The 13,612-nt window shown below is 39.9% G+C and overlaps 1 protein-coding gene across 2 annotated transcripts; it reads left to right on the forward strand.

Moving 5' to 3' along the window:
• Positions 1-1,368: 1,368 nt before the first annotated feature.
• On the forward strand, positions 1,369-9,076 carry LOC120736111 (pyrin-like). 2 transcript variants are annotated; one of them, XM_040036083.1, is made up of 4 exons: positions 1,369-1,469; positions 4,552-4,813; positions 5,420-5,702; positions 5,831-9,076. In XM_040036083.1, the coding sequence occupies exons 3-4, from the start codon at positions 5,429-5,431 to the stop codon at positions 6,892-6,894; spliced, it is 1,338 nt and encodes a 445-aa protein (XP_039892017.1). In that variant the 5' UTR covers positions 1,369-1,469; positions 4,552-4,813; positions 5,420-5,428; the 3' UTR covers positions 6,895-9,076. The 2 variants fall into 2 exon arrangements, with proteins under 2 accessions (XP_039892017.1, XP_039892016.1); XM_040036082.1 differs by lacking the exon at positions 4,552-4,813 and having other exon boundaries at positions 1,372-1,469.
• Positions 9,077-13,612: the final 4,536 nt, after the last annotated feature.

Here is a 13,612-nt window from a genome sequence, read left to right on the forward strand (position 1 = left end):
TCTGTTCTACCCTAGTGAGTCTTTCCCTCTGGTTTTGACCTAACACCCACACACAGAGGTACAACTTATTTTCTCACTCATCTCAGAATCAGCCACCTTATGTGTCAGTAGATTATTACACATATTATCATCACAACTATTTTAACCTTTTAGTGTAATTTAAAAAGTCCAAATCATTCCCAGCTCACCTTTAATTTTCAGCACCTGTTTGGGCTTTTACCAAACATCAGGTTAAGTTAAAAGTAGAATGAAAACAAAAAAAATGGAGACTTGGGATAAAACCGCCTCATGGTCACTGTTTCAGCAGTTAGAGAGGTGAGGCTGACATGGTTTGAACATGTGTTGAAGAGGGATAGTAGATATACTTGGCAAAGGATGATGAGGATGAAGCTGTCAGGCAGAAGGAAAAAAGGAAGACCCCAGAAGAGGTTCATGCAGAGGGTAAGATTCTAGCAACAGGGTGAGATGGAGGCAGATGATCCGCGGTAGTGACCCCTAAAGGAAGCAGTGGAAAATGGAAGAAAACTATAAACTAATGGCCTCTCAGACTGGTATTAATTTCCAGCAGACAGTGTAAAAATTAACTAACTACAATCACTTTCACTTTATATTACTATAATATAAACTACTATAACTATACATACTGAAAAAAAAACACAAAAATAAAGAATTTCCTCAATATATGCAAACAAACAGATACTTTGCATATATTTGTATATACTGTTGGTGTTAGAATGAAAACACCAACAGTCGAAACATATTTAAAGTCTTTATCAAACCAGCTGATTCCTTTAGAAGAAGGGCATTCAATGTGTAGTGAATCATTAGGCTATTTTAATCTTATAGAGTATGAATGAATTAAATAAAACTAAACATAGTTGTTGAGAAGTTCTGTCAGTAAAATGTGCTTTTAAGTCGCCATCTAACGGCAGCTGTATGAAAATACAACAGAGTGAGTGCACACCTGTGTAACTGCAGCTTCCCCTTCACTGTCTGTGAGCTCACAGATACCCTCACACCTGTGAGACAGCAGTCAGCCAGGTGTTTGACTGCTAACAGCCGTTGCATGTGTCTGGTCATTGTTTCTGAAGGTTCTGAGTATCAGGGGCTGATCTAGAAGGGTGGCATTGGGGTAAGTGCCACCCCAAAATGATCTCTTACCATCCCAAGTGCCACCCTAGTTTTGCATATAACAGTGTTGTTTATTAAAATAAGATAGCATTAACACTTTGAGCGTAGTTACAGTTAACAGTGAATATAAATGCTAAAACTGAATATATTGCATAGTGTAACCCCCCTCCACCATTAACAAATGGTTCAGCCCATCGCGCAGACCGTTTTTTTTTTTCTTCTTTTTTTCAGTAGTAAGCAATGCTTATGATTGTGCCAGAGCACATTCTGAACAACACCATGGGAATTTCAGAGTTCGCACAGGTGGCTGGTTGTTACACTCTGGAAATGGAATGAAGGTGAGTGTTATTAACCCTCTATGGTCCACGGACACGCTGCACCTCCAAATCACATGACTGATGTAAGCTGACGCAGCAACAAGCTGCAGCCACGTTGACTCGGTTTTTCAGCTCATAGTGAAAGTTCGGACTTCAAAGTATACACCGGTTTTTAAATTTTAATTACAGTTGAATAAAAGAGATTTGTTGAAGGTGGTAACGTGGGATGAGGTATTCACGCAACTACTGTAAGAAGGAAGGTCTGCTAAGGACGTGTTTTTTTTTTTTGTTTTTTTTTTTCTTTTTTTTTTTCTTTCTTTTTTAAAGGTAGTTTACCCTTCCAAATATGATCAGGGATGGACTGTAAAGTGCTGAGCGGACAGTAGTAAAAACCTAACGACATGGGACCTGTAAAGAGGTGGAGGGGAGCTCCCCCAGGCCGAGAAGATCTGCGTGGTTCACTGTGCCATTATGTTACTGTTAGAGCGTAGTATCTTTGTTTGTCCGGATTTTTTTTTTTTTCTTGGGGGGGGGGGGGGTTGGGTTGGGTTTTTCTTTTTCTTTTTTTTTTTTTTTATTTTTTGGCTTTTGTTTGTCTGTTAGTGGGAAAAAATAAAAACAAAAACTCTTTATTTTTCAGTAATGATGGGAACAAACGGTATAAACCTAGCTTTTTATGTTTGCATATTCATGCGGCATTATCACGGTGTGGTTTATAAATATGTTTTCTGTGATTTTCATTTAAAAATGAAATAAAGGGTTGGGGAAAAAATGTTTTTTTAATTGCAGGCCAGTAATTAAAGTTATGGAGTTATGTTAAATATATATAAGCCATGCTTTTTTTTTCTAAATACGGTTTTGTGTGTGTGTGTGTGTGTGTGTGTGTGTGTGTGTTTATTTAAAGCGTTTTCTAAAGACAGCTCGAAAACAGTAAAGAAAGGGGGGGGAAAGGCACTTCTTTCCTATCGATGGAAAAATGTACCATGTCGACCAAATTTTTTTTTTAAAGTCAAGTAGGATTTGGTTGTTTCGGAAGAGGGAGGGGAGAGTTTTGGGAGTGACAGTAAAGGAGAGAGACAGAGCAAGCGAGTGAGAGAGAGACAGTTTTTAGATGTGGGAGATTTGTGACGTTTAGTGTGGAGTTAGTATAGTTAGTCTGTCGTGTAGTCGTTGTTTTGTGTCAGTGAGGGGACTAACGAATATCCCCTGAGGGAATGTCACAAAAGCACACATTTTTAGATAAATAGTTGTATATTTTTACAAAATGTGTGCATAAGTTTTCAAAATGTACAATTTATATTTGCATTTCAAGTTATAAAAATAATAACTGACTCAACATGTCTGGGTTTTTTTTACAGTAGAAAAATACTACCAGGATTTTAAATTTTCTGCGTGATTTCAGATCAGTAATACTAAGTATTTCAATGAAAAAACAACTAAATTTGGTGTGATAAGTCGTGAGGTTGAGCTGCAAAGAATGAAACCAAATAAGGCAAGGGGAAAAAATAAAATGAAACAATTTGAGGGTGAAATACAAATGTAAAATCAAGTCGCGTCAACAATGGCCAGTTATATTTTGGACCTCAGTGGGTTAATCCAACAAATCATGAAAAATTAAGTGTAAATTTTTGTTCGTGACAGTGCAGATTTCTGACATTTTGTGTAATTTAAGTATGTAACAATTTGATTTTTTTCTAACAAAAAACAGTGAAACTGAAGTTGAACTTGTGTTTGTAAATGAACCGCCCCATTTTGTGTAGCTTTCTGGATTTTATACTTATTGGCCTACATATTTATTTATTATACAGGCTATACAGTACATAAAATCAAAACTCACATTTTTTTATGTAACTAAAGTGTTTAATTATGTGGGCTACAGAAAATAATTGAATTAGACTATATTTTTAGAAAAAACGTGTATACTTACTGCATTTGAATCATTTTAACTATATGTAAACACCTACATATGTGTTTGGGGGGAAAAAAGCTTTGATTTTGCCACCCTAAGAAAATTTCTCTAGATCCGCCCCTGCTGAGGATTCTTTTAAAATAAAAAAATTACACGAGGGTTTGAGCTGTTACTAAGAAGGCATCGATGCTAAAACAAAAGACGTCAGTTTAGACTAATTAAAAAGAATAGATGCTCATACAGGAGGAGATTGATATCTAAGTGTCAGGAACTGGAGTGAGAAGTGTCATTCAAAGAGAGCCACACAGTACAGAACAAGCCTGGCAGATGTAGGATGCAAAAAAAATTTAAAGACCCTGGAAAGAAAACAAGTGAGAGACATCTAAAGACTTCAGAACAACTGCCCAGACACTCGTGAAGGAGTTAGCTAATGAAAACAATCACTCAGACTCTGCACAGGAATTAACTGTGAGGTCGCAGACCAAGAAAAACTCCACTTTTGCAGAAGAGACTAAAGTGTGCTAAGGACAACCTGGAGACAGATTATTCATGCTAGAAGTGAGTACGTTATTCAGATGAGCTCAAACTGGAGCTCTTTGGTCACAGAGACGCAGCTTATGTTGTTTTTAAAGAGAAAAGTGAGAGAAGTACAACCCGAAGTAGAGCGTCCCAACATTGAACCACGCTGGTGGGAATACTGTGAACGTTACTGGCTGACCTCCACAAAGCCCTCACTCCCACTGAAAATGTGTGAGGTGAACTGAAGACTAAGGTCCGTACCAGAAGGCCATTGAATCTGAAGGAACTGGAGAGATTCACGGGACATGTGCGACGTGTTTCTGTGTGTAAAGAAAACAATGTGAGCATTTAAAATAAAACTGGCATGTTTGAAAAATCCTTGAACCGCTCTGGATCAGCTCTCCACTTCTTTGCCTTCTCGAGTCTCTGAGTCGTTGCTGGTTTTTCTCTGCCAGTTTTGTTTTTCCCATCATTTATTCAGCAATGGTCTTCTGAACCCTCCATCCACCCTGACCTTCTCCCTTTTGCTGAAGGTCCGTCTAACTATTCTTCAAAGTTTGGCTGGAGATTATATACGTTGTCAAAAGAACTGGGGGTCATTTTAAGCTTTATTCTTTAATGAAATATTAAATGTTTCATTCTTTGTCTTCTCACTGAGTGTTTTCTTATTTTTAGGAAATATCTGCTGGATTTAGGTGTTCCCCATGTGCTCACATGCTGTCCTTCCTGTTCCTGCACTCTTATAGTGCAGTCTGGTCTGCCCGTACACGTCTTACACGTGGGGTGTAACAACCTGAGTTACCGTTTAAATGAAGCGCAGCTCATAGGACAGTCCGGAGTGATGTCATACTGACATTTTTCAGGCTGTGAATGTGACGTGTAAGAAGCAGGGAAGGAAAGCAAGCTGTGGTGACTTTCTCTGGGCACGTTAGAAGTGGTAAGAAGACTTAAATATTTAATGTAATGATTCATTTCAGTGGAGCATTAAAGAAAAATGTAAGGAACTGTAACATAATCTGGATTCTCTGAGACTCAGCATGTCAGGACTCGTCTCACAGAGCCTGACACAGATGATTGTCTTCTTTTCTTTAGAAGAAAACACCCAAACTTTTGCTCATTTACCTGATTTATACAGCAATTTTTCCTACATTTAGTGGAAATTTCAATCAAATTAGTCCATGCATGGCTGTAAATGTTCACTCGTGTGGAGTGAACAAAAACACACACAGCAGCACAGAGACTGACACCTAAAACGAGAAAAGGACTAAAAACACTGAGTTTGCATCCGGTGATCTGGTGTCACTGCTGCGTTTGTTAAGAATCCAGAAGGCTATCAACACTGCAAAATCTAAACTTGGGACATAATCAAAGCAAACTGAATCATTGTAGGTCTTAACTGCACTTTAATATTGCTCTAATATTTATTTAAAGTATGCGAGCAGACAAATTCACAAGAAGAAGCTTTCATCACAGCAGCGTAATGCTCATATTCATACAAGAATAACACAAACATCCCATCTATTACTGCTTTTTGGTTTATCAGGAAGCCACAATGACGTCTACTAAAGAAGCTCTTTGGCGCACTCTTGAGCGTCTGACAGCTGAACAGTTCAAGAACTTTAAGTGGTTCCTGAAGGAGGGGGATATGGAAAACGGTTTTCCAGCCATCGCAGAGGCCCGACTGGAAGGAGCGGACAGGTTGGATACGATCGATCTGATGGTGCAAAAATACCACTGTCCAGGAGCTGTGCAAAAAACCATGAAGATCTTAAGGAAGATAAACAGAAATGATCTGGTTCAGGATTTGTCAAACCAGTCAAATGAAGGTAAAAATATGAAGAGCTGAAAAATAAAGGTTCACATTAGTTGCATGAATGATTGCATTTAATACAGCTCGAGAAAAATCCTCAATAAAAAAGTTGTTTACAGCTTTTCCTGTTTTGGCTTGTTTTAGACCACAAGATCTCTTCAGCGCTCCCACGTGATGATGAGACAAGGAGGGCCAAACTGAGGGAGATGAAAGCCCGAATTGATCTGAGGATCAAGGAGAAGCAGATGAAGATCTGTGAAGTCAGACGCACAGCAGAGCTCAGCAGGAAGTCTGCAGAGCGACAGACCTCAGACAGCAGGAGGGCGTTTGAAGCTCTGGTGGCCTCTGTCCAGAGCAGTTTGGATAAAATCATCGGAGAGATCGATGAAAAGCAGAAAATGACACAGAAACAGGCTGGAGGATTAATCCAGCAGCTAGAGCAGGAAATCTCTGAGCTGACCAAGAGGAGCGCAGAGGTGGAGCAGCTTACCAAAGACCAACGTGACTTCCTGCCAAGCTTCTCGTTCACAAATGAGATGCTGACAGAAGCCAGGTTCCCCCAGCCATCTTACAAAGAAACTGTGACTCAGCTGAAGGAAAAACTCAGCAAAGACATGGAGATGTTTCTCGCTGTGACTGAGCTGAACAGGCTCCGGCAGTTTGCAGTGGATGTGACACTGGATCCAGACACAGCACATCCCAACCTCATCCTGTCTGAGGACGGGAAGCAAGTTCGCTGTGGTGACATAACACAAACTCTCCCAAACAACCCAGAAAGATTTGACCGTGCTATTAATGTTGTGGGAAAGCAGAGCTTCTCTTCAGAAAGCTTTTACTATGAAGTTCAGGTTAAGGAGAAAACCTCCTGGGATTTAGGTGTTGTTAAAGAGTCAATAAATAGGAAGGGATCAATGTATGTGAGCCCCAAGAACGGCTTCTGGATAATATGTTTAAGGGCAGGAGAGTACAAAGCCTCACGTGTCCATCTCAGTGTGGACTCTCAGCCAAAGAAAGTGGGAGTGTTTGTGGATTATGAGAATCGTTCGGTCTCTTTTTATAATGCTGAGTCCGCACAACTCATTCATTGCTACACTGACTGCTCCTTCGAAGAGAAACTCCGCCCTTTCTTCAGCCCCGGGACTCTTCATGGTGGCCAAAACTCCACTCCGCTCATCATCTGTCCTGTCTACGACAACTGTCACATCTGATCAATCATCCATACAACTGCGTGAGATTCGTCATAGAGTCGTCAGCTTCTCCACCTTTATTTATTTATCACCCCTAAGTGGACATCTGAAAACAAAAGGTCCAGATGACTGTGACAGACTTATCACACCAAACCCTCAGCCAACATTTGAGTGGTTCACTGTTAACCTGATGGGAGTGTTCAGGGGTTAATATAGTTTGTAGTATTCAGAGGGTCCAGTGTGGCCCGCTGAATAGCACAAAAATGTAATCAACCCTTCACCGACCCCATGTCACGCAGCAGCATCAGGATTGGGTCTCCAGTCGTTAAACAGATGGTGTCATATGGGGCTGTTTGAATTGTTTATTTTATCATCAGTTTTACAGCCTTCAAACTTAGAGCCTGCAGTTTGCCACATCACACTGAAATAAGGTGCTTAAGAAAGGAACATCTAGTTTCTTTGTAATGATAAAAGTCTAAGTGAATAACGGACGTGGGAAATAAGTTTTTACACAATTCTGAAGTCTTTGTGTTGCTCATGAGCCAAAAAGAGTTTGACACCCTGATGCAGGAGCTTCAGAATTTGTGTGTTGTTAGTTGTGATCTTGTGGAAGGTGTCATAGACGGGCCACAGTTTTACGCTCAGTACCGTGTTCCCTGACAGATTTATTCTCGGCATTCAGTTACATGGTTGAACAGGTAACTTTGGCCTGAGCTTATTTAAGACCATGCCGGTGACCACTGCACATGAGGTTCGGTGTCATATTTTACTCTAAAAGTTCAGGGTTTGGTCTAAACTCTAGAGAAGCAAAACCTTCCCGAACAATCGGAGAGAGAGAGGTGTCAGAGAGAGACTGGTTTTCAGCCTTCAGGGTCTTATTTAACACACAGACAGTCATTTTTCAAACATCTCCTCCCTCCAGCAGATCATGTTTTACTTGCATGTCGAGTGTGGGGAACCAAACTGCGACGGCAACCGTTCTAACTTTGCATGCAGCTAGCAGGAGATAAACTCATTTAAATGCAGGTGTGGTTTTTCTACATTTAGACTCTGTGGTCTCACAAAGGCGTGTCTTTCACCATCCGCGATCTCATACTTTCTAATGCTCTCTTTTTGCAAAATGGAGCAGACATGGTTTCAATTTTCCCACTGATAGTATCAAAGAATATATAAACCTTTAAAATGGCACTACACTAGTTTAAATACATTATTACAGGAAATATCATGACTGTCCAGTTCATCCATAACATTTTTCTTCAGTGTCACCTTCTTGTTCCTCATGCTTATTCTGATGGTGTTTACATAGAGACATTTTTCCTAGTGCACTGTGCAATGCCACCACTCACTTAGTGCTTGCTTTGATTTTTCTTTCTGTGTTTGAGCAGGGATGTCAGACTCCTTTTATGTCATAGGCCACTTTGATGTTAAGTGAATCAGAGCAGTGAAACTGACCTTTCTGTCAGTGTAACTACACAGTTACACCAACACATCTTAATATAAGGCAAAGAAGTGCAGTTTTAACTGTACACCTCAGTTTTTCTGCATGTTGAAGAAATATTGCTGTTGGGTCATTCCATCTTCTGCTCGACAGGAGCAACAGAAAAAAATCCTAAAATCTGAACGACCGTGGTCTAAAAAAGACACACATATTTAACAAAATCATTCTGAAATCACATGAAAGTGGGTTGATGGATGACAAAAAGGTTTCTAAAGTTTCTCTGTGGTCATTATATACGGTAAAACTTTGGATGATAACATTTTTTTGTTCAAATCAGAGATGGTCAAACATAAAATTTTAAAAAGTTTGCTGATTTAAGATGGAATAAATGTGTAAATTTACAGAAGATCTGGCAGCTCATTGTCCAGACTCTCCTGTAATTTCAAAAGTGAAGATTTTGTTAAAATTCTGATTTTTAATTTTTTAAATACAGATTTTTCTCTGATAAATGCTAAAAAAAATCAACAACAACAGTGTTCTGTCATTTCATTTGGAGTACAAATGGCAGTGGGTGAGGTCTTTATCAGTAGGAAAAGCTGTGACCAGTAAAAGTTTAATCTGGCCTCTGGGCCTTATTTTTGACACACCTGGTGTAAATGATTTGTTTTCAAACATTTTTTTTCTTCTTCTTCAAGAAAGCCATCTTCACTGTTTACTAGAAAAGATCCACACTGAATTTTACTTTAATAAAGATGGATAATGTCATCAGTCTTTTTTTATGTCCCACATTAGCACCCCCCCCCCCCCCCCCCCCCCCCAAAAAAAAAAAAAAAAAATTGCTGCAGTTTCCCTTCGTATTTCATTTTCATTTCAGTGACTGCGTTGATATGTTACCTGTATGCAAACTTCCTAAAGTACTAAAGACACGATGGGCAGCTGATTACAAAATAATTTAACCACCAGAACACATAAAACTGTACAGTAATAACAAAAACTACCTGCTTTGATTTGGAGCAATAGATGATTCAATCAACAGGAACCAGCTGTGCTAACGAGCCTCTGTGCTGCACTTCCTGATGTAATGTTTCAGTAAACTGAGTAGCACTAAAATCAGAAAACACCAACCAGAGGATACAGCGTGGTTTTATCATCAGATGCCGGAGCAGTACTGTTGGGTCTTGTGTATTGCAGTTAACCGCCATGACTTACATGAAAACGCCCTGCAGTCCTCGACGTCGGCCATTACTGGCCCACCAGCCCTGTGTGAGCTGAAGTGAAGCTCATTAGAAAGTTTAACACAATTATCTGAGACTTTATCTCCAAACTGACATTCAAGTCTCTGGTTTGTGTTTCAAACTGCAGACTTCAATCCTTTTAGTCATTCAGCAGGGCTGCGTTTGCATTTTTGATTAAATCTGTTCTTACAGGACTCTGCAGTGCTGTGGAAAACTGAGTCCACAGTCAATGATTCAGTAGCTGTAGCAGTAACTACCTGCAGAAACTGTTTCCCTTTGTGACTCGTCTCACATCACTGTGAAGGAATTTTGGACCTCTCTTGTTCACAGCATTGCTCGAGGGTCCTGTAGCAGCATTTCAGTCATTCTGTTGGAGATCAGCTGCTTTGCTTGGGGTTGTTCACCTGCTGCATGACCCAGTTTGAGTCAAGCTTCAACTGTTGAGCAGATGACTCACATTTTTGGTATTCAGTGCTGTGCAAAAGTCTTGAGCCACCCCTCATCTCTTGATAATTTGTGTCCCAGGAGCCAGACTTTCTACTGATTCTTTAAAGTGGTTTCCAGCAGTAGTTCTTCAGCTTTCTGAAGGTCTTTCAAAGCTTCTTTTTTCAGACATTAGCTGCCTTTCCAGTCCTTACACTGGACCATTTTAGAAGAATTATTTATTTTTGTTTGTTTAAGCCGCTTCACTCTGACCTGAGGTTCGCTGAATTATATATGAACTGGACTGAAAATCAGTGGCAGTAGGTCTGATGGAGTCATGAAAACATATTTGAAATTTTTGACTCACATTATTGTCAGTATTTATGGAGGAGGCCAGGAGGGAGGTCGAACAGTGAGTGTCTGCAGCCATGTGTTAAACACGGCGGAGGCTCTGCCATGACTTCTGGTACATCTTTCGCCACCTTACAATGAAGTGATTGCAGCCATTCCCCAACTCTGTGTGAATGGTACTCATAGCCATTGATCAGTGGTCTTTGATCAATGGATTTGTGCTACGTCCATATGGACAGAATCAACCTTTTGGGATTTTCTTGTAAACTTTAACTGATGTGAAAATTAAATTACAAACTATTTCTTTCAAACACTCTGAAGGAAATGACATGTGATGAGCTGAAGACGTTCTAGTAGTTCTGAAGCAGGACGACACCGATGAAGATTTCTCAAAAAGAGCCGAGATGATTTTAAAGCTGATTTTAAATCTAAAGTTTTTATTCGAGCCTATAAAAGCTGAAGGTTTTTCACATTTCTGCTTGTCAAGAAGGAATCACGCAGCCCTTAGATAGAAGACAACACCAAACTTTAAGCTTATTAAATAAACACACACAATGATTTAGTGCAGATGTTACATTCCCCTAAAAGGGTCCAGGCGATGAAGGGGAAGTAACAAAAAGTGTCCGGGTCAGAAAAAGGAGACAGAGGCAAACTGGTTAAAGAGTTTTATTAAAGTTTCTATCAAATACTAACTAAAAGAGACGGTCAAGCCACTATCACCATTTAAAGAAACAAAACAAAACTCAGGCGTTGGTCAATAAACTGAAGAGTAAGTCAAAAAAGAGTTTAGTCACCAAACATTGGCAGGACTAAACAATCACCAAACGCGGCTCACCAGCTGCAACCACTAACATGGCACTCTGGCCCAGAGCTCACCTTTCCCTTGGCTTAAATACCTTTAATTACTGATGTGAGTCAGCTGTGTAAAAGAGAAAGGTGGCACCTCAGGCAGAAGAGATTGTAGGACACGCCCACACAGGCACCTTCAGGACGAGGCCCTGCTAGGGCCGTAACACAGACACAAAATAATCCTACAGATACTTTTGAGTCACTCAAAGGTCACTTTAAAAATCTACTCAGTCCCAGAAAACACACAGAGTTCACTTGTCCTGATTCAAGTATTTACAAAAGGTTGAAAAAGTAGAGGTTGTAAACATAAATGAACAAACACTGAATGTTTTTAATGACTTCATGTTGCATTAAAACAACAGCTGAACGTTAAGACTGACCATGTGTGTGCTCTGCTCTGTGTTAGGTCTGAAAACTGCAGACTTCAGTGATGGGACAGAAATCAGGTCTAACAAACTGCAGCACTCTTCACGGCTGTTTCCCTTCACTACTACTCACAGCACTTCAGTTGTTCCACATTTTGCCCTTTTTCACCTCAATATTTTCCAGACAATACTCCAAAATGACAACACGGAAAAAAGTCTGCGTGACCGTCCTATTTATTAAAAATAAAACATAAAAAATACGGTTTAAATACAACAAAATGTAGAAAAACTGAAGCTCTGTAAACACTTTCTGGATGAGTTGTATCTATATCTCATCATCTTGAACAAACACATCACCTGTGAGAGAAAACAGCCATGAAGAATGCTGCAGTTTGCTGGACCTGCACAGAGTCTGTGTGGATGCGACAAATCATTCTTCTAAACTTTCCCCTGCATAAAGAGCTACTCTTTAAATTACACGTGATAGCTCAGAAACATCTTTACTTTTTAGCCTCTTCCAGCTTTGTTTCTCTCTGAAAAACAAGCTGCAGACTGCAGCACGAGCATCGAGTGATGCAGGGAGATTTTTGTTTATTTGGCGGGTAAACCTCAGACTTGTCTCTGAAACTGTATTTTGAGCAGCCAGTGAAACAGAGCTCGGCTTTAGTACATTATTTTCTCTCGTGTACACAAACGGGCTCTGCAGCAGCGTTTGTTTATAAGTGAAGTCTCACAGCTCCTCCATCTCTCTCTGTCCACAAAGAGTTTTTACAACTTCTGCTTCGATGTTTTAAGTTCACGTCTGCCAACAAAAACGAAGCGGTCACCATTTAACACCATCGAGTGTTGCTCACCAAAAAATAATTTAATGATGCATATGAGTCACTTCCTGTCCTGTATTTATTATTTAAGCCCAGCTTGTTGTTTAACATCAGGCTAGTTATCATTAACCAAAACTAGATGCAAAAAAATATTTTAATTAAATAAAAACTTGAGTTTTGCGAAAATAAAAGCATTTACATTAAAAATGAGAAAATAGAAAATTGTAAGTTTCACACTCTGAACTTGTTAAATTGACACAGCCAGTTTTCTATTCTTACACATCTACATGGATTGTGTGACAGTTTAAAAACCCAGCTGAGCTGTGGTTTAAGAACAGCGCCACCTTTTGTCCGATAACAGCATGTGCGAGTTGTGTGACTAAAGTTCAATTCAGACATCTGCAGGAAATTTATCCAAACATGTAACTGGAAACCCCTCTTTTCTTATTTTGTTGAATTTTCTTTTAAAGTCAATTTTTGCTTTTAAGTTGCTGCAGTTGTGTTGTGCACTCTTATTCCTTCAGTTTTCTTCTCTCATGTAAGATCAGGAACTGAAGCGCGAATCAAACTAAAAATATTAATAATTCCTCAGCCTTCTGTTGTTAACTCTGCTGCACAGATGGGCTGCTGAGGCGTACAGACGTCATGCTTCATCAAATTATTTGAACTGCAGACCTCAGTCTGAGGGTTTGTCTGCACGCTCCATTCTGCCTCCTAACATCATTAAACTGAGGAAGCAGGAAGATGTGATAGGAGCACCTGCTGAAGCTAAAGCATAGAAAGCCTCATGCCTGACCGTGAAACCAGAAAGAGCCTTTTTTAGTTCTTTAAATGCAGCTGACACCAACCCTTTGACCTCTGAAGGAGGAAATAAAGATCAGATTGACTGCACTTCCCCAGAGATGAGGGAAGCCTTCAATGAGAATCAGTCAATGATGAAGACGTGGAGGTCAGAGAGCATGTCACATCTGAAGCTCCAGCTTTTTGTATGGATCTTTAGAGAGTTCTTCACACATTTATACTCATACATCCATCTGACTGGCTTTACTGGCTAAACCTTTGAGTTTATTGCTCTTAAAGAAGTCTGAAGCAAAAGGAAGATGAGCTGGACTGATTCAGACATGACCTCTGGATTATCTGGCTGAACTCGACCTGTCCTCAGTCCAGAGTTTTCCCCCCATGCTTTTCTCCCACTGACTGGGATCCATAATTCCCAGTTTCAGTCATTTAGGATAAAATAAAGGGACACACAACAGG

Source organism: Simochromis diagramma, unplaced genomic scaffold (assembly GCF_900408965.1).
Source record: "Simochromis diagramma unplaced genomic scaffold, fSimDia1.1 OVJJ01000816.1, whole genome shotgun sequence".
In the NCBI taxonomy this organism is placed as follows: Eukaryota; Metazoa; Chordata; class Actinopteri; order Cichliformes; family Cichlidae; genus Simochromis; species Simochromis diagramma.

Excerpts from the sequence above, each read along its gene's own strand:
- LOC120736111 (XM_040036082.1), top strand. Across the intron at positions 5,703-5,830 it reads GTCAAACCAGTCAAATGAAG|ACCACAAGATCTCTTCAGCG; the intron begins GTAAAAATATGA and ends GGCTTGTTTTAG.